Here is a 23,745-nt window from a genome sequence, read left to right as displayed (position 1 = left end):
AGCTTATTTTATTATCTTTATTTTAATTTTTAATTCAATAAATTTTGGTATTTTAAGAATTAATTTTAATGAATTTATAAATTTAGAATATAATTTAAGCATATAATATGATTTGTAATGATTTATTAAAAAGTGCATTGACGAAAGTTGATTTTTTTATATAACACTAGCCTGAGGGTTTTTTTTTTTTTTTTTTAGTGATCTTATTTTGTAGGAAAAAAAAATTGTGTTTTTATTTTATACATATAATTTTTATTTTAAAATTCTAATTTATAAGTGGATAAGTAATTTAAAAATCAATAAGAGAGTGACCATATTTTGTAAATAATGTTTTAGTGAGAATTAGAGTTATATTTTTACCGAATTGTCATTTTATTTTGTCTCTACTTAAACATAAGAATATAAAAATATTTTAAAAAAAATTCTAAATAGAAACGGGAGCGGCTTTGGTCCAGTGGCCAGTGACCACGTGTCCATATCGCAACGGCTCCAGTGACCACTGGCCACTGGACCAAAACCAGACCCAATAGAAACAATCTATTAAATAGTAGTATAGATAATAAATTTTTGTGCAACCCACCGATCCAATCCGTCTCGGTCCATACTGCAATTACTTGAAATTTTCTTAATTCCACTTTATGGGGTTGGGTTGAAAAAACCCTCTGACGTGACCCAACTGAACCATGGACGCAGGGCCCATGCACAGCTGAGAAAAAAAGCCGAAACAAAAACAAAAAAAAAAGATAAAAATCATCCAGCAGTCGACCGAGAGACAAAGACGTAGCAGCACGCCGCCCACTTCACCGCGTGCTCTCTCGACGGCGACGACAACGGCGGCCGCCGTCACGGGGCATTGGATACTGACGAAAACTTCTCTAGCCCTCTCTTGCGTTTGCATAGACTGTAGACTGTAGACTGTAGAGCACCCAGCAGCGAGAGAGAAGTGAGTAACAAAAACCCCACCAATTCTCTCTTCCATTTATTTTGTTTCATGTTTAACCGTCGCTTTGGTTGTCTCTGAAAACGTCAAAGAAAACCTATATTGTTTCATGTTGTTGAGGTTTCTATGTGAAACAGAAGTGTTTGTGAAATTGAAGTTGAAAGAGTCTGCCACCCATTTGATAAAATGTCACTATGAAACCATTTTTCTTGATTTTGGGTTTCTCTCTTTATTGTTTTTAGTGTTTTAAAATCTGGGAACTGGGTTTTACACTTTATTGTTTAAGTATGAATTGCAAAATTGAAAAGCTATGCTCATAGCCCAATAGGGTGTGCATGTGTTAGGGCCTGAAATATATTGTTGTTTATTGGTTTTGGAAGTTCTAGAGAGCATTTGTGAAATTGAAGTAAATAGTCCACCATCCATTTGATAAAATGTCACTATGAAACCATTTTTTTCTTGATTTTTGGGCTTCTCTCTTTATTGTTATGGTGTTTTAAAATCTGGGAACTGGGTTTTACACTTTATTGTTTAAGTATGTATTGCAAAATTGAAAAGCAATTCTGTACGTGTTAGGACCTGACATATTGTTGTTTTTTGCTTTTGGAAGTTTAGAGAGTATTTGTGAAATTGAAGTAGATATTCCACCACCCTTTTGATAAAATGTTACTATGAAATTGCTTTTTACTGATTTTGGGTTTATCCCTTTATTATTAGTGTTTTAAAATCTGGGAACTGGTGTTACACTGTATTGTTTAATTCTGGGTTGCAAAATTGATAAAAATGCTCATAGCCAAATAGGCTGTGTATGTGTTATGGTGTTCGGACCTGAAATATTGTTGTTTATTTGTTTTGGAAGTTTAGAGCTTGTAGTGGGAGAAATGCCTTCGAAAACCAAGAAGAATTCAAAGGCACAGTCGAGGCTGCTGAATGGTGACCAGTCTGCAGCATCTCCTCGGACACCATCATTGATACCTTCTCCCAATTTTGAAGTTAGCGAAGAGAATCTTGTGTGGTCTTTCGATCAGGCTTCCACCAAATACCCTGCATTGATTGGAAAATCCACTTTCATTGGCAAAGTTATTGATGTTGATCGTGAGTCCAGAGGCTGTAAAATTTGGCTCTCAGAACCTTCCATGGTTGCATCTTCGCTTGCCCCAGGTTCCATTGTATCGGTAATGCTCCATTCTGTAAAATGGAATATGTGACTTATGATTGCATAATTATTGTAACCTTTTTTGGTTTTATTGCTTTATCTTAATGTTGTTGTCAGGTGTCACTTGCTTCAAGGAAGAAATTTTCATCTAGCTTCCCACTTTGCTCATTGGCAGATGAATGTGCGGCGTATTTTGGGGTTGATATCGGAGAGAAAATGGCAAACAAAGCGGGGAACTACTTTGCTCTTGCAACAGTTTTTCCTTCTAGCAAGGTTTGAAAGGCAATTCAATTCACTTCCTGTTATGATTACTAAAGAAAAAAAAAGGGAAGTAAATGCATTGATGGATAGGAATAATGTAGGGAACATTTAGTATTATTGTGCTTAAACGTTCTTGTTTCAAATACTCTAGATTGCTGGTATTCCACTTAAATAACTTTGTAAGATTGATTGCTTGATTTGTTTCACTTCTATCATGCCCTTGTTAAATGTATCAGGTTTTTGATTCTTGTATTGGTTGAACTGGGTCATTGAATCTACAATGTCATTCCTGCAATCGGAATTTTCACAACCTGATTATCAAATTGTTTTGCTTTAGTAATGTATGATAGTTTTGATTTGGTTCATCAAAAGATGGGTGAAGCCTTTGGGAGGTAGGAATTATGGGTTTTAGTAACAAAAACCTTTGTCAAGGATATAATGCAGGTGATATTCTGAGTAACAAAATATATTGTTTTCCTGCCTGTGTACTAAGGGATTTTTGTTTTTTTCATTTTTGGTTGAATGAAGCATTATTACTCATCAAAAAATAAATAAATATTCTGAGTAACATGATCCTTCATTTCCTAGTGTGGGTATTTAGTGGGAGAGGAATGCTTGGATTTTTGAAGTAACCGAAAGCTCAATTCAAGACTTGAAGCTGTCTTTTTTCCATACTTTTCTTGGGTGGACAACAGCATCGGCTGTTTTCATGTTTTCCTCAGCACACATCCTGTGTGCTTTGGCTCTTTGTATTTGATTATTTTTATTCAATGAAGTGTTATTATTTATCAAAAAAAAAAAAATCTGAGTAACAGGATAAAGTTTGGAGAAATTAATGTTATTTTGTTTAACTGTTGTGGCATTGAGAAGATTAAAGTCGTTTGTGTATTTGTGGAAATGTTTAAAATGAGGAGAGTATCACCTGAAAAGCCTGATTGCTGTTTTTCAGGGCTGCTTCTCTGAAAGTTTCTGGAAGGGAACTTTGGCTTAATTCTGTTATAATTTGAAAAATTAGAAGTATGATATGGCTCATAATGGTTCTTGCCTTCTGGAAATAGAATGGACTATTGGAATATGGTCCAAAGCATCTTCCAAAATATAAAGAGACACAAATAGTAAAAATTTTAAAGAATATGTTATGTCATACTTCCTATGTCATCAATTTATGAGTTTATTTGTCTGGGTTTATTTTTGAATTTTGAAGTTGATGGTGTGTCTAATTTTTCATCTATTTAGTTCATGGAGATTCGGAAACATTATATTAAACAAAGCTTGGGATCTAATCTATCATGTGCGTGTGTGTGTGTGTCTTAGATTGGGGTCTATCTTATTACTTAGACTTTTCCCCCCCTTCATTTTTTTATCTTTTCCAGGTTTTCAAAAGTGAAGTGAGATTGTCTTCAAACCTTTCCTACACCATGGGCTGTCCCACTTCAGGCAGTGTTGTGTTTGTTTATCCTATACAAAGTCAACTTCCACCACATGGTATTGTAGATGGACTTGATGAACCAAATGGCAACGGAGTTCAGTGTTTTTCTGTTTACAACTGCAAGGAATTGTATCTAGAGCAAGCTCTTTCGCAGAATAGATCAACAGTGAGAAGTAATATGTTGTCTTCCTTGAACTTCCCAGCTGAAAAGAATCGTAATACATTAGAAATTGGAATGGTTTCATCTCCTAAGACTCCATTGTATCAGTCAAAATTTAGCTCTTCTAGTCCTAGTCACTCAAGCTCATCAATATGTGGAGATCCAGTATCACATTTACCAAACCCAAACAGTTCATATATTGATTCATTCGACATTAGGGATGTAATGGGGGATGAAAGTGCTAAGAAACTTCTTCAGACATGTGCTACTACGTGGTTGTATTCTCGTAATCTACTATGCGGAAATTTTGTATCCATCCCAATACTTTCAGAAGTTTACATATTTCGCGTGATAGGTGCTAAAGATTTGTCAGCAAAGAGTAGCAGTCATGATCTCATAAAAGAGAAATGTCCTGATTTGCCCCCTGACACTCCTGAACTAGCAGACCATGCTTTTGTGATAAACCGTGATACAAAAGTCTGTTTGTATTCACCATCAACTGCGGTGTCTGAAACTTCTATTTCAGGTGTTGAACTTGAATATAAGGATGTTAAAGCTAGAGTGGTAGAAAGTTCTTTGAAATTGGGTGGTCTTTCAAAAGAATATGCAATTTTGAAAGATATAATAATTTCCTCATCAGTGAAGGACACTTTATTGAGGTATGTCATATAAAATACTTTTCTTGTTTACTTGTTCAAATTTGTAGTGTTTACATTTTTCCTTTTGATGTCATACTACTAGACTTCTTGAGCTTTGGATCTTCTTTGCAATTTTTTTTGGCTGAAAATTTGCTTTTTGATTGATTAACTTAAAGAACAGTTTTCTATAGATGGATTGACAGGACATATTCAATTGTGTAGATAGTACATTTTATAATAAAATCACATTACAAATTAAGTAAGGTTTTATAGTAATTATTAAAGTTGTTAAGCACTCATGTCAAACAACTATACATGCATGTAGGTCTAGTAGCATGCTTCTCCTCCATACTTGCAAATAAAGATGCTTCAACTTAGCCAGTCTGCCAATCCCAGTTAAATCTGGAAACCAATGCATGGGAAATATCAAGAATTTATTCAAAGTATACAGGCATCTACAAGTTTATCTTGATTCTTGACATACATATTTCAATGAACAACATATGGAGTGAAATATCAGAAATTTTTCTGTGTATGTTTGTCTGTCTTCTACACATTGGATGCTTATTTCCAATACTGAAGCACTCCTAATTATTTTTTTTGATAAATAATAAAGATATATATTGAAAAACACTACCTTATGCAGAAAAACATAAGGCAGAGAGAAAAATACAAAAGGAAAAGAAAGAGAGAAAAGAAAAAAGAAAGGAAAAGATACTAAATACACAGGAGAGAGCTAAGGAACGTAGGGAGAGAATCACTAGAGGTGAGTCCCCAAGTCCTATACCAGTCAAATAGAGAGCCACTGAAAGAAGCCAAGAGCTGGTCATCTGAACTTTCCATGTCCTCAAAAGTCATCCTATTTTGCTCCCTCCAAAGACACCACATCAAGCATAATGGAGCTAAATTCCAAATGCTAGACAAATGCTTTCCAGGCCCATTCCACCAACCAAATAGAGTATCCGCAACCGATCTTGGCAAGACCCAAGAAAACCTAAAAGATCTAAACACCAAACTCCACAACCGATAAGCCTTACCACAATGTAGTAACAAATGATCCACCGTCTCCCCATTACTACAGCACATGATACACCAGTCGACAAAATCCATCCCTCTATCCCTCAAATTATCGCCTGTAAGGATCCTATCCCATACAGCAGTTCACACAAAGAAAGAAACACGCCGCGGAGCCTTAACCTTCCAAACACCTTTCCAAGGAAAAATGATGGGCAAGGGGCTTCTCAACTTATTGTAAAATGATCGGACATCAAAATCCCCATTCTTTGTCAACTTCCATCGCATACGATCTTTGTTCTCAGTGGGAGGTAGATTTGAGCCCAAGGTACGGAGAAAAACATCCACACCACCCATTTCCCAATCATTCGGTCTCCGAGTAAAATGAACATCCCAACTTCTCCGTTCCTCTATCCCCAACCGTTCAAGAGACGAGGCCACCGATGCCTCTTTATTGGATGCAATCCCATACAAACTTGAAAAAGTCAATTTAAGTGGAGAATCCCCACACCATTGATCTATACAAAGCTTCACTCTATCTCCCACCCCTACCTCAAATTGAATATTCTTGCTAAAATCCTCCCATCCCAGGTGGATACTTCTCCACAAGCCACTCCCATGTACCCCTCTACCTAGCTTGGAAGTCCATCTCCCCCATTCTTCCCCAAACTTGAGAGCTACAACCCTTCTCCAAAGCCTTGTTAACATTTTAGTTCTGAAACTCAAAATGAAAAGTAACAAACAGTTGGAACAACACCTAACTTAAATGTGAAATAGTGGTCTACGAAGAATTAGTTAAATGCAAAATCGCGGTTTCAAACAGAAAACACCATGATGGCCTATATTTTATCAACAAATGGACTTAGGGAGAGCTGAATGGCAAAAGTGGGTCACTTATCCCAAAAAAAAAAAAAAAAAAAAGGCAAAAGTGGGTCATGGCATCGTCCAGAAGTTGCAATAAGGCTTTGTTAAGCAAATATATATTTTTTAGGTAGATAATTTAATATTTACTCCCTTTCCTCAACTCCTGGCATTCTTTTTCTGTGGAAGCCTGTGTAGCATTCAAATGTTCCTCCGAGGGTAGCTTTCTTTTCTTGGACTGCAACCTTAAGAAAGATTTTGACCATTGACAACTTATGGAATAGAGGTGTTACTATTGTGGATTGGTGCTATATTTGCAAAAGGAGTGGGGAGTTGGTGGATCATTTACTTCTTCATTGTCTTGTAGCTTTTGAGTTATGGACAATGGTGTGGAATTTGATTGGAGTACTGCTTCTTGATTAAAGTATTTCTTTTAACTTTTCACTCTCTTCTTGATTGGAGTACTACTTTTAACTCTTTTCCCTGTTCTAACTTATTTGATAGGTTAGAGTTTTGTAATTTAAGTGTTTGATTTATTGCTACTCAAATACACCGTCGGTGTAACTGGGTATTTCCTTTTTTTGATCAATAAACTTTTGTTACTTAAAAAAAAAAAAAAAAAAGATAATTTAATATGTAAAAGTAGTTAGAAAGTTTCTTTAATGTTGCCAAGAGTCTTGTAGTTCAACTAGTACCTCCTAATGTTGCCAATGGAGAGTTCAAATCCTCTCCCCCAATTGTTATAATTGAATTATTAAAAAAAAAAAAAGTTTCTTTAATGTTCATTGTAAGTATGGTTATCATCCAAGGTCATCATATGCTTGTTTAAAAGCCTTTCTTTGAACTTTATTACCATGGATTTTCCCAACCATAAATTTTTGAAGCTTGATGAATCAATCAAGGATATTTAAATCTTTTTTAATCTTAAGTGTCAGCTAAATTTAATATTGAGAAGGCGGCTGTGCTGTTTGATACTCCATAGAAATGTAATACATGAGAAGGAAAATTTCTGAGGTCTTTATAGATAGTTTTTTGAGTGCACCAGTGCCTTCTATTTGGGTTTGTGTGTGTGTGTGTGTGTTACCATGTGGGTGGATGCATTACTCTTTCATTAATTGGATTATAAGGGTGCCTTAGAGGGCCTCTTTTTCCTCGTTCTTTTTTCTTTCAATCCTCCCTCTCAAACTTTCATAACTTTTTCTTACATATATAAAAATAAAAAATTAAAACTTCGATAACTTTCGCATCTCAGTTGCATATTTTAAAATGTTCAAATCAATTCAAATTCACCCTTGCAAGAGAAATTGGAACCATTCTAAATCAGATAAGAGTTTGAAAGGCTGGGGTTCACTGTTCTGAGATTGTTTAAATCATAATAATTGACTATGGTAAAAAAACGTGTATTACTTGTTTTATTCATGGCTATTTGCATTGCATTCAATTAAGACTTTGGAAAATGCAAGAGAGAGATTACTTGGACAGTTGCATTTGTCAAAATTCTTTTTATTTTTTATTTGTCCAGTTGCAAGATATATGAGATTTCTAGTATTTTTGTTCTTTGGTGTCACATAGGTTATGTGCTTAAGAGAGTGATTGACTATTCCATTGCTGGAACTGGGTGTGTAAGGCAGGCAAAGTAGTAGAAAGGTTTGGAATGTAGTGCCATTATGCCATATGTGGATGTTTTGGTCCAAGAAGATCAAAAGAATGTTTGATGGTCTTAGCTTCCTTTTAATAGGCTGAATGGTTGTTTTTGAGTGCCTTTTTCAAGGGGATATCAACAGAGGGCAGAATACCTTCTTCTCATTTGTTATTAGATTTTTTCAGATTCTCTATATGTTAACTTGTAGTTCTTAAAGGGACCAAAAGTACACTGCCTGTAGTAAAGTCCCTCCTTTTCTTTCCTTATGCTAGAGAGAGAGAGAGAGAGAGAGAACTTTGGAAAATGCAGTTGTCCATGATTCAAATTTTTAAAACCTAATTTCTGTATGATTTTTTGATGTGACTTGTTTGATAAGATTCTAGATAATTGTTGGTGCTATATGAGACATGGAAGTAAAAGTATAAAAGCAGATCTTGATGTTTCTGCCTGTTGGACTTTTCAGTGTTTTTTGTCCATTTAATTCTCAGAAGTCATGCTAATTCCATGTCTGAGATTGGCTTTTGGGTCACTTTGAATTAAAGTGAATCTCCCCAGCAATGTAATAACTAATAACAAGCTTTGCTGCCCCATGAAGCGTTATTTTTAAATTGCAGATAGAAGTCCAGCTCCACTATCTTGATCATTCCCTTGCCCATGATAATCATGTGGTGATGATGTTCAAGTTTGTCATGTTGTAATCTTGTCTTTTTTGGTATGTTGTGTTAATCATCTAAGTATCAAAGGGCATAAGATATGCTTGTATCAAACTTTGTTTTTAACCTCTTTTCAGATCTTAACCTGGATCCATGTTAGAAATATCAATGTAGCAAATTTCGCTGAACTTTGGGCAATCTTGTGATTAGTTGTATAAGTAATTGTTTTTTTCCAGTAGATATGTGAATCAATACACTGCACAGGATTGAATAGACGGCCTCTACTCATTTCTATAATTACTTTTGATTGTCTACCTCTAGTTATAAACAACTCAATGTAAGATTTGAAGTTATTGTCGTCCTTTAATTAAATACATAATGTAGCTGTTTTTATGGTTCACATATTCAACATTAGATGTTGATAATTGATGTAACTATTTTAGTTTCGGTTTACGAACTACAAAGGGAGTGCTTCTGCATGGTCCTCCTGGCACTGGAAAGACTGCTTTGGCCCAACTATGTGCCCAAGATGCCGGTGTTGAACTTTTCTGTGTGAATGGACCTGAAATTGTGAGTCAGTTTTATGGAGAAAGTGAGAAAGCTTTGCACGAAGTTTTTGAGTCGGCATGCCAAGCAGCACCTGCAGTGGTTAGATTTCTTTACTCCAAAATGTCTAATTTCTCTTTCAATTTTGCAACTTATTTTAAGGGATTATTGCTGTTCTGTGATTGAAGTACTGATGGATACAGTGTTGAAGTTAGGGATTTGAATCACTAAAACAATTAAGTTTAGAACATATCAATTTCACATGGAGTACAGTTTTGTGTTATTTATGTTGTAGTAGCATACATTTTAACCACAGGCATTTTATCTGCAGTGAACTCTAATTTGATGGATCATAGAACTATAGCCTAAGAGCAGTTTTGTGTTTCTTCAAGGCAATAATGGAAATGTTGACTGTAAGTTCTGACTCATCCTTCTATAACTTGCCTAGACTACATTATTGCTCTAGGAATTCTCAAAAAAATTTGCACTTAAAAGAAAAAAGAAACAGAAAAACATTTTGACAGTGGGAAAGAACAGAAAGAATACTATGGAGTGGGATTGGTGAGGAGTTTAAATTTTATTTTGTGGATTGGAATGTGGTTTGTAGCCGTATCAAGCGTGGAGTTTTGGGAGAAGTTGAGCTCTCCCATTGAGCTTTGTTAGGGAAATGGTTATGGAAGTAGACAAAGGAGAGGAAGCAACTTTGGAGACAGACTGTAGGAATGAAATACGAGAAATCATTTAATCAGTGAACTACAAAGATGGTGATAAGGCTCCATGGATGCAACTTATGGAAAAGTATGAGTACTAGAAATAGCTGGGAGTGGTTTTTAGGATTTGTAAGGTTGGGTAGGGAATGGTGAAGAGTTTGCTTTTGGCATAATGTGTGGTGTGGACTGTAGAGGCTTCATTAAAGGATATTTTCCTGATTTGTTCTTAATTGTAGTGCACAATGAAGTGTTGGTAGAATCTTTTATTCATGCTTTTTAAGATTGGAAATTAGAGCTGGTAGATTCATTTTTTTAGCTGCTCTATACAATATTCCTTCTGGCAGAGGGGATTAGATGTTTGGAGACTTAACCACAGTGGCAGTTTTGATGTTCAGCCATTTGTAAAGGTTTGCTGCCAACTTCCTTGGAAGTTTGTTTGGTGTGTTTAGATGCTTCAAAAGGTTGCTTTAGTTATGGTCGTTAAATTTCCTGTTCTTTGGGTTATTTGAGTGATGCCTAAAAAGTCAATTGATATGCTTTGTTGTTGGAGAGGCTCCTCTGGCCATCATAATAATAGTATGATTTGGAGTGATGTCCTGCTTATCATTATTTGTATTATGTGGAGAGTATGAAATGGTTGGGAGTTTGATGGAGCTGAGCTTTCTTTGAACAATGTGTCGGCATATTTGATGCGGCTTATTTGGAAGGAGCGGAATAGATGCACTTTTGAAGACATGGAGAGCTCATTGGATCAACTGAAAACTTTCTTTGCTTGTACCCTTTTTGATTGGTACTGGGTTTGGGGTTCACTCATTGTTCTATTTTAGAGTTTCAAGGTGCTCTTAGATTTTCCTTATAAGGCTACTGTACTTATTTGACACTTTGTGTTCATCATTGTGAACATAAATTATATTTGATATTCAATAATATTACATTACTTATTTATCAAAAAAATAAATAAATGAAGAGATGACTGTCCTGGGTAGTCTTCCTTCTTTATCTCTTTTGGATTTTCTTGATTGTTAAACTTCAGAATGTAATCTTCTAAGGGTCATGTATGCTTGCTGTTTGCTTGAGACTGCCTTGGATCCCTCCCTTAACTATTAATCTTAACAGAGAGGAGACAAAGGATGAAATTGACACAATTCATAGTTGAGGGACCCAATTGAACTTTTTCCAATAGTTGGAGGACCAAATTAGTAATTCAAAAAAACAAAGTCTTGACCATAGAGATCTCCCTTGGGAATATTTTAATTAATTGAAAAAATCTGAATTAAGGCTGTTGACACATCATAGGAACTGTAACAATTGACTCACTGATATATTGGAAATGACCAAACTGTGTAAACAATATTAGGGTGGAGATATTCGTGGCTGAACCATTATACAAATTAAAATCTTCAGCGTATTGTGCAAATTGATGAAAATAAAATGATTTTAGACATTTCATGGTAGTGCTGAATACCAATATATTGTGTTTACATTCTAAATACACGTCTAGAAATTAAAGAAAGGGAGGGAAAAAAAAAACTGTTATAAAGTCTACCAAATATAATCAAAATTATAAAATTTTTCCTTTGAGTGTGATGTATTCTTTCTTAGTCGACTCTGCATTTTAGATGGGTAACTAGTGGTTTCTTATTACAGGTATTTATTGATGAGTTGGATGCCATTGCCCCAGCTCGGAAAGAAGGAGGTGAAGAGCTGTCTCAAAGAATGGTTGCTACATTGTTAAATTTGATGGATGGGATTAACAGAACTGATGGACTGATTGTTATTGCTGCAACCAATAGGCCTGATAGTATTGAGCCTGCTCTGAGACGACCTGGCAGACTTGACAGAGAAATTGAAATAGGTATAATGAAATTTATTTGTGAATATGTTATGTTATCTTAAGAATCTTACTGAATTTGTTCTGGTTAAGATTTCACATGATTCACACTGTCCAGCATTGTCAAACTTATGACCAAAAAGATAAACAGGATGCTGTTGAGCTGTTTATGCCATACATCTGTTGTGTCTTTTATTCTAGCCGCCTCCTCATGACTATTGAGTAACACTATCCATAATCTATGTGTACGTAGGAAACGTTTTTTAGTGTACTAAGGATGGCCTCATGAAATCTGAAAGTTTGAAAGCAACCTGATTCCCAGTGTGGTAATGCTTCTGTACATTGTCATGTGTCATGACTGCAATCATTAATGTCACATTTCTTCTTAATAAATTGAATTCCTTTTATTGATGTCTTAATGACTCTGTAAGTCCATATGTATTTGGATAAGCTTATATTTACTACCAGTTTAGTATAAGCAAAACAAGTAAATGAAAAATAAGTTGTCCCACTATTCTTAAATATGCCTCCAAGATAGTGTCATATTATTGGATCAGACAAAACTAATAATATTTCTCTGAAATTTGCAAAAGGGAGGTGCTTAAAACTTATGTGTATTTCCATATCTGGAATGAAGTTAATCTTCTTGGTAATGCTTCTAGGTAAATCTGGAGAAGTCACACTAAATATATTTTACGAGTATTTTCCTTCAAACTTCAAGAATAGAAATGTGGAATCAATGTCGAATTATCCATGACATTGAATTATGAGTACATTAATATGCTTAACTTTCTACATGAAGTGGTCCAATGGACATTCTAAGATGTACGAGTATGCTGTTGGTCACAACTTTAAAAATGAAACAAATGTAGTTGTACTGCCTCTGTGCATGTGTGAGTGAGCGTTATTTGACCCAAAGTTTAAAGCGAAAATAAGATGAATAAATTCTTGTGCCAGAGCTGAACTAAATAATTACTAGATAATAAATATGTTTTGGAAAGTTATGTGTTAGGAATTCACATTTGTTATAAGAGCACTAAATGTTTGCTAATACTGTGGATGAACTTGGAGTAGTTGTCCACTTGACGTATTTAAATACTTGATGAGATAGAGTTTGTAGCATTTCACTGGATGTGATATTAACTTCGTTTCCCACTAAAACTCATATGTAGGTGTGCCGTCTCCCAAGCAGCGGTTGGATATATTGGTTACTCTTCTCAGTGAAATGCAACAATCTCTATTAGACATCCAAGTTCAACACCTTGCTACAGTCACACATGGTTTTGTGGGTGCTGACCTAGCTGCCCTTTGCAATGAGGCAGCCTTGGTTTGTCTTAGGCGTTATGTCAAGTTTAAACATTCATGTCATGATTTGCACTCCAGTACCTTATGTGAAGGTTGGTCCGGTGGTATACTTGAAAGATCTGATTGCTTAGAAGATGCAAGAAATATTTCGAGGGATTCTGCAGATTCGGCAGATTCCTCTGTTTCAAATTCAGGTGTATCCTCAGATATTCAACCATCCTTTTGCTTGAAGGGTACCATTCCAAAAATTTCGGATAATATAATGGGTGGCATTGATGAAGAATGTAGGTTAAGAGTAACTTTTGAAGATTTTGAACGAGCTAGGATGAAAGTGAGGCCTAGTGCCATGCGGGAGGTATGTTGGAAAAGTAAAAATATGATCAGTTTGAGTTAAGATACTAGATCTCAGTCACATATTAATCATGATAGCTAAGTGATTGCTACAGTTGGAGGAGTCCAATTCCCACAACTGCTCTTATTTACCCCTTATTGCATACTTCACTGCCTCACATATAATAAATTGAAACGTTATAAATTGTAATTGTGGCAGAAAGTTTTTTGAAAACTTTTACAGACAAGAATATGTTAGTTGATCTAAATATCTAATTTATCAACTCTGATCTTGTTATTTTTTCTTCCCAGGTAATACTTGAGGTTCCAAAGGTTAATTGGGAAGATGTTGGTGGCCAAAGTGAGGTTAAAAATCAATTAATGGAAGCAGTGGAATGGCCTCAAAAACACCAGGATGCATTCAAGCGTATTGGGACTCGTCCCCCAACAGGGGTCTTGATGTTTGGTCCTCCAGGTTGCAGCAAAACCCTCATGGCACGTGCAGTAGCTTCTGAAGCAGGCCTGAATTTCCTTGCTGTGAAGGGTCCAGAACTTTTCAGCAAATGGGTTGGTGAATCCGAGAAGGCTGTAAGATCACTATTTGCAAAGGCAAGGGCCAATGCCCCATCAATTATATTTTTTGATGAAATTGATGGCCTTGCCGTTATCCGTGGGAAGGAAAGTGATGGGATTTCAGTTTCTGATAGGGTTATGAGTCAACTTCTAGTTGAACTTGATGGTTAGTGATAATTTTTCTAGTATTAATTACGCCAATAGAAGCTTTCTTTCCATATGGCATTTGCTTTACACAGTATTTCATTTTAGCTTATATGAAAGTACCTAAAATTTGGGAGATTTATTTTGAATCTTTTTTGAGATTAAACCATGCTCTCTCTGTCTCATAGATAAATATTTTGCTGAATTCAGGTTTGCATCAAAGAGTTGATGTTACTGTTATTGCTGCTACAAATCGACCAGACAAGATTGATCCTGCCCTTTTAAGACCAGGTTTTCTCTCTCTCTCTCACACACACACACCAGGTGTTGAGTAGTTACCAGTATCTTACTATTCCCCTTCTCAGAAAGTTGGTAACGTTCCTAACATGATGAAATTTTGGACAGGGCGCTTTGATCGGCTGCTATATGTAGGACCTCCAAATAAGACTGACCGAGAAGAGATATTCCGCATCCACTTGCGCAAAATTCCTTGCAGTGCTGACATCAGCATAAATGAGCTGGCCAGTCTCACGGAAGGCTTCACTGGGGCTGATATATCTTTGCTCTGCCGGGAGGCAGCTGTTGCAGCTATTGAGGTTTCTTTGAGTTCATTTCATAACTAGGCGGCTTTGTGTTTTGAACTTGTTGACTAATTGACATTTGTTTTTCAAGCAGGAGTGCCTTAATGCTTCTGAAATAACAATGGAACATTTAAAGACAGCCATTAAACAAGTACAGCCGTCGGAAATTCAGTCTTATGAGGAGTTATCAGGAAAATTCCAAAGGCTTGTTCATTCTAGCAACAGAATGAATTAGGATTTCAGCAGTGCACCCTAGTAAATCTAACTGGTTTCCTATCTGGTAAACATTTCATCTCGTGCTATTTCATTTTTTTTACTGTTTAAATATTGTTATTTTGGTCAGTAAGTGGAATTGAATACTGCTTCTTGATTGAGATGCACTCACTCTCTCTCACGTACCCTACACCCTATCTTATGAAACATTAAGCTTAACGCTTACTCGTGTAAATATAGGTCTAAGCTTCATTGTCTCCCCCTGCTCACCTTGATCTGCATTTATAGAGTTAAATTAGCTAGTAGAAAATAGAAATACTATTATTAGTTTACTATTTTTCTTGACATGTTACAGACAAATAGTGACCCTTATCAAATTAGTTTTAAGGATTGTTGTTTATTATAGGTTATGATCATAATATTCTAGATGAAGAATAATTGTATACCTATGTCTGTAAAAGATAAATGTTCCTTTATCATTGTCTTATTACCTTCATTATATCTTACTTCACCCCTGCATTCGCATGCAATATGTCCATTGCATGTTTAATCCAAGTCTTGTAATGTGTCTGATAAACTAATACTTTTCTAAAAGCTTAAGCCATTAGAAAATAATGAGTTTAATAATTTAACCGTTATTTTAACACCCTTCTCACACGTGGGTCCATACTCCCTTAATAAGTATCCAACACATGGGATTTTTTAACTTTTTAAATGGGAGATAGTGTGGAACCAAGATTCAAACTTAGGGCCACCTGATCTAATACCATGATAAGCTACCACTTGTCCCAAAAGATTTAGTTCTCAGTAAAATGTGAATTTAATAATTTATTATTCTAACAGTGTGAATGCCAAGCAGACTTCACCATGTGTATGACGGAAATTGATGCTTCATAGGGTTGAGACTTATCAGTCATCATTGTATTCCAAACTAATATTTATTTGTTCTTGTTAGTTTGAGAATAAAGATAATAAGGTATTATAATAATTTTTTGAAGGGCAGTTGTTAGTAGTTTGCAGTTTGCAATTATTTCCTCCTGTATACCTGGAAGTTTTGCTGATTTTATAAAGATTGTTACTTATCAAAAAAAAAAAAAAGTTTGCAATTATTCTTATGTTGGTAACTTACAACTGCAATTTGCTTATGCATCTGGAATTGCTTTTAGGATTTCTAGGGTAACATTACATTAATTGATTGATTTTTCTTCTAAAGAAAAATGGAAAGATTCTGATTAGATTTATATCTGATTTGCATCATTTACCTTCTTTTTGTTAAAATTTTCTTCTGTATTTTGTTACATTTTGTGGTTCTCTCTCTCTCTCTCTCTCTCTCTCTCTCTCTAAATGCAGACATTTTCTTCACTTATAATAAATCTTCTGTTGTGGCTATGTTTAAATTTTCATCTTATTCGAATGATAAATTAATTGATCATTTTCTTTCTTTTTCTTTAACTTTGATGAAGCAGGAATTACATAAAATCTGTTGCATTCTTTCTTTATCAATTCCCCGCAGTCCTTTTACTCTCAAAGTCTGCAAGTATGTAGCCCAATTTTGATCCAACTTTCTACCATCTTCATGTCCATTTCATCACAGCATGTCATTTACATAAACCCTTCAAGAACAGAAGACTACACCTTGTCTGATTTAAATATGGTTTTTCAGGCGGATAAGACTTGGAGTTCCTCGTGTTTGGGATTCAAAAAGAATGTCAAATAGAACCACCATATTTTGATCGGGTTGACTCTTGTAAATGGTGAACATGGAATTCTGAGTGCAGTGTTTTTTTTTTTTTTTGCCTTCCATGTTTACCAATCTGAGCTCCAAGAACAGAAAAAGCAAATGATCCTTTCTGGTGGGCCTCAGACATTGGCAGATGATATTTTGCAACAGTGAGTTATAGGTTGCACTTGAAAGTTGTGATTAAAGACTAAGGGGGCAGCCCGTGGGATGTGGGGACAAGCTTCTTTGTCCATCCAACTGTCTTTTAGTCATGACTCATGTACAAGCATTTCTACTTTTCTGGGTATTGCAATTTCTACTACATAAGTAGACAGGAGAAACTTGTGAGCTCATCACTATGGCATTTGACCTGCTGTGGAAACCATGATGACTGAAAATGGAGGGTTGACGCGGGTTCGGTTTAGCAAAGGTTGGCCAAAAAGCACATTATCGCTTCCTCAGACTAGGAATTTTTTGAGTATTGCATGATCTAAATTTCTAAATTTTTTCCTGCATCTCAATGATCTCATGTAGAAATTTTTGTGGTTGAATTTTGATTTTTTACAAGTTGGTAAAATGGGTTGGACAAGTGAATTGATGATGACCCCTCTTCATATCTTTTAATCCTTTCACTTATTTTTTTATTATTAATTTCGTAGATCATGACTCCTCTTCATATCTTTTTATCCTTTCGTTTCAATTTATTTGGGATATACCTTTTTATAATTGGGTCTTTTTTCTTGTTTTTTCCGAGCCACTTTTATGATTGGCCTTGAAACTTGAAAGTATAGATTAATTTAACGGAAAGAGCGGGGGGTAAAAAAAAAAAAAAATTGCGGCTATTCTATATGTATATTGAGTAGAGATCTCAGAACAGTTGGATTACTTTCCTTCATTGTTATGATGTTAACAGAAGAAAAATGACCAGATAGATCAACAAAAATAGTCATAACTACATAATTAATATGACTAAAGTTTTAATATAAGGTTGGCTTTAAGATACAACCGCACTTCAATAAAAGCTGTTATATATATATATATATTATTAAATTATATATTAGTTTTTGTACCCTTTATGTTTAATAATTAATCAATCTATAGAACAGTTGAATTTTAGGTTTATTGCAATTGGAAATTATGTAAAAATATATATACATATATATATATATATATTGGACAATGATTTATGGTTAATAGAATTTGATTATGTATAAACTAGACACAAAAAAAAAAAAAAAGTGTAATACAATGGTAAAATTATCAAAATATTAATCAAATTGATAACCATGAAGTGGTGTAACTTTCTGTTAATGGTTTTTTTTTTTTTTTTTTTTGCCGATATATGAAATATGGATTTTGCGTCATTCCAATGAAAACATGGAGTTTTTTTTTACGCAAAATCCATATTTCATATATCTCATCGAATTCAACTATTGGATGGTGCCTCATCAACGTGAATATTGCCTACCAAGGCAAGGGTTTTGCTTTTTCCAATATATTCAACGTAGGTGCCTCAATACCTCCAACATTCCATTAAGCAATTAATATTTCTTTGAAATTTAAAATTAAAGTGGCAATGATTTCATTTTATTTATTTTTTATTTTATGCGTAACATTCCTAATCATGAAGGAAATTCCAAAAAAGTAAGAGAGAAGACAAGCGTGAACATCAAGTGCCCGAATGGAGGGCGAAGCTGAAAGAGAAAACACAAGGATCACATTATACCTCAATTATTATCAAGCATTGATTGATTTATAGGTTCCTTCACCACGTTCACAACCAAAAAAAAAATCATGCTCTTTGTGAAAGGAATAATTATGCCAATTTCATGGCTAACTATAGTAACACAACCACCTTTCAGCAAAAAAAAAAATAGTAACACAACCACCTCTCTCTCTCTCTCTCTCTCTCTCTCATATTTTCATGTGTTCAATCACTTCCCAATTCCCAAGTATGTTAATGGGAAAATTGATTGTGGGTAGGTATAACTTTTGGACCCAGTAACAAATGCAGACAATTCTCTTCTGCGAAAAACTCTGTGGTTTTGTTTCAACCTCTGGAAGATACTTAGCCTCTTGTCACAATTGGAATTTTTTATTTGTCAACTTTCTTTTTTTTTGTTGAAAGTACAAAATATTACAAAATCTGATTTGCTTAGAAAGTTTGGAATCTCTAATTTAGAGTCAACCCCAATTGTTTTTATAGATTTTTCATTTGAATCAAAGCATAAAAACATTTTGGGTACTCAATTTATGTATCCTTTTTAGTAAAAGCCTATAAAAAATTTTAAAATAAAAATAAAAATCTTATCTTGAGAACCAAACACCAACTCAGTTGATTCCCCATCAACAACCTAAAAGAAAAATCCCACAAAGTGACCAAACTTTGCGTCTCTCTCTCTCTCTCTCTCTCTCTAATCCTTTTCTAATCCCAACTCCAATCCCGTACAACAAGCCAACTTTGCAATAATGTAGTTCTATCCATACTCTCTCCCCACCGAGCGTGACACACACCCACTTAAATGTTGCAAATGATTAATTATAGGTGTACGATTGGAATAAAATGATCCACCTTTTCAAGCTACTCTAAAATTAACCAGTTTTTTGTTATAAAAACAAAATGAACTAGTTTTTAATTTTTTTTAAACACATTTAATATGAAAAGTACCACAAGCTATATATATATATATATTATAAATACTATGCAAATAAGTTTATGAAAATAAACAATTCACAAATGAACATAATTCACATTTAATTTTATAATTTGCTGACTTGTGCGATTGTGAATTGTTATAATTTTTTTACTTTATGTGACCCACCAATTTACTTTATTTACTTAAAATCGTACAAATTAATAAATTATGAAACTTAAATACACCACTATACTTGATACAAAATGGATACATCATTCAAAATTGGACACATGTCCATATGGGAAATTTTAAGTATGAATCTGGTGGTGCGTGGAGACGGATCTACAAATAATGTTATGAGTAATCTATATATATAATAATAAGTGAAGTTGAAAAAAATTCAAATTAGAATTCCAAATTAGAGTTTCAATTTTGTGCTATGTGTCCTAAATTATTTAAAGAGTTTTATTTCTTAATTTTAGAATCAAATGTGGGACCACATCATAAATATTCTTCCAAGTGAGTTATTAAATACAAAAATCAAAGAGTTTAGAATAAATGAATCATAAAATAAATAAAAAAAGTGTTTCACAATAATTTAAAAAAAAAAAGGACAATTTACATTTTTTACATAATAATATCTTTACAAAATATTCTAAAGAGTTAACAAAATATAAAAGTAATTATCAATAGTATTTAAATTACATATATAAGAATTATATTATTAATTATATTATATATTTTTAAATATATCCATATATATGCATGAAGTTACAAATTAATGAGGTTACAAATTAATGTTAATAACAAATAAAGCGATACAATTTATACCACAACTCTCTCGCATAGTAAATTGTGAGTATACACTTCTACTACTGGAGACAAATTTTGTGACACAGATTATGCTATTTTACGTGACGCCAACGTTTCTCTCATATTATATGGCACACATATCAATCCAGGGCACGGGGACGGATTTACAAACGGTACGATCTCTGCTCTGGTAACCTGAAACTGCAACACCCAGCGAACAGAAGCAGCAAAAATGCCTGGTGGCCTCATTATTACAATTTACCTAATAGCACAGTACACAACCCCCTGGCAGACACAATCTGACTCAGTGAACAGTATAGCGTGATCTCACGCGCTACCAAAGGCCTGTGGCATGAGATGAACATTAATAACAAGAAACAAAAACAAACAAAAAAAAATCTATTAGATCTTGTTGTAATGTAATGTAAGTGAAGTGTGTAACACAAACCACATTTACAACACAACGCAACACATGGAAAAAAAAAAAAAGAAACATTAAAAAAAAAAGACCCATAAAAATCATAAGAGAAAAGAAAAGCATCATCAGCAACAACAGTAGTCATTAAATAAAAGCTGAAAAGAAGAAAACAAGATCCACCTCGAACCTCTCTCCACCCTCCTCATCTTCTTCCTCCACAACCCTCCATCACCAAAACACAACCCTCTTCTCTCTCTCTCTCTCTCTCTCTCTCAAATCAATATCTTCTTCTTTTTTCAAACAAACCCATCTTGTTAGTTTTTGTATTGAACCACAAGCTCCACCACTACTATACCCATATTAGCTTCTTTTTTTCTTTTTTTCTTTTTTCTATTTTGTTATTGTTGTTGTTGTTATTGATTTTTTTTTTTCTGTACAAGATTGGATTTTTTTTTATGTTTGTTTGGTGAATTGGGTTAAGGAATTGAGAGAAAAAGAGAAATAGTGAATTGGGTGTGAAGGAGATTTGAGAAATAATGAGGGAGGAGGACTCAAATTGGTTCTCAAGATGGGAAGAAGAGCTTCCTTCCCCTGAAGAACTTATGCCTCTGTCTCAAACCCTAATCACTCCTGATCTTGCTTTGGCTTTTGATATCAGAAACCCAAATCCCAACAACAGCAACAACAACAACAACAACACCAACATCAGCAACAACAACAACAACAACAACAGCCCCACCCACTACCACCATCAACAAACAGGCTCAGTTGCAGTGAATCCTTTGGGAAACACCACCACTTCAGCAAGTACTCCACCTCCACAGCCAAACTCAGCTGAATTCGGAGCTGATTCGGCTGACTTGGGTTCTGGGGCCGCAGGGGAGGAACCGGCTAGGACTCTCAAGCGGCCCCGGCTCGTGTGGACGCCACAGCTCCACAAGAGGTTTGTGGATGCTGTGGCGCACTTGGGGATCAAGAATGCTGTGCCCAAGACTATAATGCAGCTCATGAGTGTTGATGGCCTCACTAGAGAGAATGTTGCTAGCCATTTGCAGAAGTACCGCCTTTATCTCAAGCGAATGCAGGGCGTATCAGCTGGTGGCGGTGGTAGTGGCCCGGCTAATGGTGCCGGAGGATTGGCCGCCGCGTCTGCTGATCCTGCCACCGACCATTTGTTTGCCAGCTCGCCCGTTCCGCCACATTTTTTGCATCCGGGTCGCCCCAATTCGGACCATTTCTTGCCTTTCGTGCAGGTGGCTGCTCTGCCGCATCACCACCACCATCACCCGCAGCAGATGGTTGCTACAGTAGCCCACCCGCAGTTGCAGCCTCCGTTTCATAGGCAGGTGGGGCATTTTGGGTCACCTCCCAATGGGCAATTTGAGCATCCATTTCTGAGTACTAGGCAGTCACAGCCAGTTCATAGGATGGCACCACTGCACAATCAAGGACCAGGAGGAGGAGGAGGGTATGGGGAAGATTTGGAATTGGCTAATGGGGCAGGAGGGAGGAAGGTTCTTACTCTATTTCCAACAGGGGATGATTGAGAGAGTTTTTGGGTAATTGTTATTTGCCTCACTTTACTTCAAAACTTCCATCTAGTTTTTTTCTTTTTCTTTTTTTTTTTTTAATTCTGTATCTGGGTCTTTTTTATATTGGTGTCTGGTGGTGGTACCTGTTAGATTTTGGTTTTTTGGGTCTTAGACTTTTTAGTTGTTATTGTTGTATTAGCTGTTCTTAGTAATCTTGGTGATAGTAATTGGTACTGTTGGGCTTCCATTGATATCTGAACATTTCTGGGTTCAAATAATCTCGGTTAATTAATTAAAAATCTGTTCCCATTGGGGTGTCTTTCACCATCCTTTATGAGGAGGTTAGCTAGCGTTGGTGGGTAGTGTCAGTTTTGGTATCCTTCGGTTCTGTGGGCTTCTACTTGTGTAATTACCAGTGTTTGTAGCAGTCTATATATGTCCCCTGTCAGCTTCTGGTGACGGATGTTGATCGTGATGTCACTTTGGGCGGGAATTGTGTTTTGTAATCTCGTCTATGACGACGGCAACTATTTTGGTGTCATGATAATGAGTCAATCTGGATATCTTTGAGGTTGATTTATCCCATTGTAGTCTGGGAATCGGCTGGTTTTCTGCTATCTCAGAGTCTTCTCACTCATGGAGGGTTCTTATTGGCGTTGAAGGTGGGCATGGCTGAAGCATCAAATTGACTAAACATTGAGCTTGTAGGTGAGGATAAATAATGCAGGCAAGTGCTATTATGTTTCTCCAGAAATCCAAAAATGGGGCTGGTAACCGTGGTTGGCACATCCAGTACCGAGTTTCTTGGCAAAATCCAGGAATCTCTTATCTGTAAGATTTATCTCATGTTTATTAGTCTAATTTCATGTAGAGGTGAGTTGTACTTGTTGTACATTGTGTGACTCTATAGAAGACTTAAAACCCCTGATGCAAGGGTACCTCTTAAAGAAATTTCTGATTTTTATTACAATGTTGGATTTATTCTGAAGCTCTGAGCACTTAAAATTGCTTGATTTTCTGAAATTTCTTAGTGACACTTATCAGTTATTAAAATGTGTATCTTGCATCAAATTGCTTATATTTTCTCTCATGTAGCATAGAATAAGGCGGTTAGAAATTCTTCATCATTTAAGCATGCATGTGTATATGAAACAAGATCTGTTTTTTCTATGCTATGTTCAATCTTCTTTATACATGCTTTTGCTTAAAACGTGAGACATTTTAAGGCAACAGGTAGATTGTAAAATTTCATATCAATTTTTAATTTCTTTCTGTCTAGATAATGATTGAACTGTACCACATTATAGACAAGATGTATTGAAAATTTAATGTGGACAGAAATAAGTTGATAGTGAGGAGCATCCTCAAGATTGGGGATCACATAAGCCATTATGTTACCCTTATTTATTAAACTTGTTTAAATAGATATTGTCTTCAACACTTGAGAGTGACGAATATGAATAAACTGAACACCTTACTAAAAACACTCAATTTGGAATAAATTACTTTTTCAAATCTTCAATCTGTGAGGGGATTGGGTGGTTGTCATAAGATGTCAAAGAATACTTACTTTCTTAAAAAAAAATTGTAGATTATATGAAGGGAAAAATTAACGAATGTCCTAAGGGCATTTGTTAGT

The 23,745-nt window shown here is 35.2% G+C and overlaps 2 protein-coding genes across 7 annotated transcripts; both read left to right on the top strand.

The window, feature by feature from the left end:
* The first annotated feature begins 694 nt into the window (after positions 1–694).
* LOC112004404 (calmodulin-interacting protein 111) lies at positions 695–17,308 on the top strand. Of its 6 annotated transcripts, XR_010625049.1 has the most exons (13): positions 695–943; positions 1,805–2,115; positions 2,214–2,369; positions 3,731–4,605; positions 9,198–9,402; positions 11,658–11,865; positions 13,014–13,501; positions 13,789–14,215; positions 14,404–14,484; positions 14,599–14,789; positions 14,866–15,054; positions 16,451–16,524; positions 16,651–17,308. XR_010625049.1 is itself a non-coding variant. In XM_065763663.1 (12 exons), exons 2-11 carry the CDS (start codon positions 1,822–1,824, stop codon positions 15,007–15,009), a joined length of 3,069 nt encoding a protein of 1,022 aa, XP_065619735.1. In that variant the 5' UTR covers positions 695–943; positions 1,805–1,821; the 3' UTR covers positions 15,010–15,054; positions 16,651–17,308. The 6 variants fall into 6 exon arrangements, 5 of the variants coding, with proteins under 5 accessions (XP_065619735.1, XP_065619734.1, XP_065619733.1 ...); XM_065763663.1 differs by lacking the exon at positions 16,451–16,524; XM_065763662.1 differs by having other exon boundaries at positions 16,451–17,308.
* A 3,346-nt stretch (positions 17,309–20,654) lies between these two features.
* LOC112004402 (transcription factor MYBC1) lies at positions 20,655–23,094 on the top strand. Its single transcript, XM_024036647.2, has one exon. The coding sequence runs from the start codon at positions 21,111–21,113 to the stop codon at positions 22,119–22,121; it is 1,011 nt and encodes a 336-aa protein (XP_023892415.1). The 5' UTR covers positions 20,655–21,110; the 3' UTR covers positions 22,122–23,094.
* The last annotated feature ends 651 nt before the right edge of the window (positions 23,095–23,745 follow it).

Source organism: Quercus suber, unplaced genomic scaffold (genome assembly GCF_002906115.3).
Source record: "Quercus suber isolate HL8 unplaced genomic scaffold, Cork oak 2.0 scaffold_518, whole genome shotgun sequence".
NCBI lineage: Eukaryota > Viridiplantae > Streptophyta > Magnoliopsida > Fagales > Fagaceae > Quercus > Quercus suber.
Note: the sequence above shows the minus strand (reverse complement) of the source record. Positions and strands in the feature narration are given on the sequence as shown.

Coding starts and splice junctions, on each gene's coding strand:
- LOC112004404 (XM_065763663.1), top strand. CDS start 1,822: ATGCCTTCGAAAACCAAGAAGAATTCAAAGGCACAGTCGAGGCTGCTG. Junction 13,502..13,788: donor GGCCTAGTGCCATGCGGGAG/GTATGTTGGAAA, acceptor TTTTCTTCCCAG/GTAATACTTGAGGTTCCAAA. Junction 14,790..14,865: donor CAGCTGTTGCAGCTATTGAG/GTTTCTTTGAGT, acceptor TTGTTTTTCAAG/CAGGAGTGCCTTAATGCTTC.
- LOC112004402 (XM_024036647.2), top strand. CDS start 21,111: ATGAGGGAGGAGGACTCAAATTGGTTCTCAAGATGGGAAGAAGAGCTT.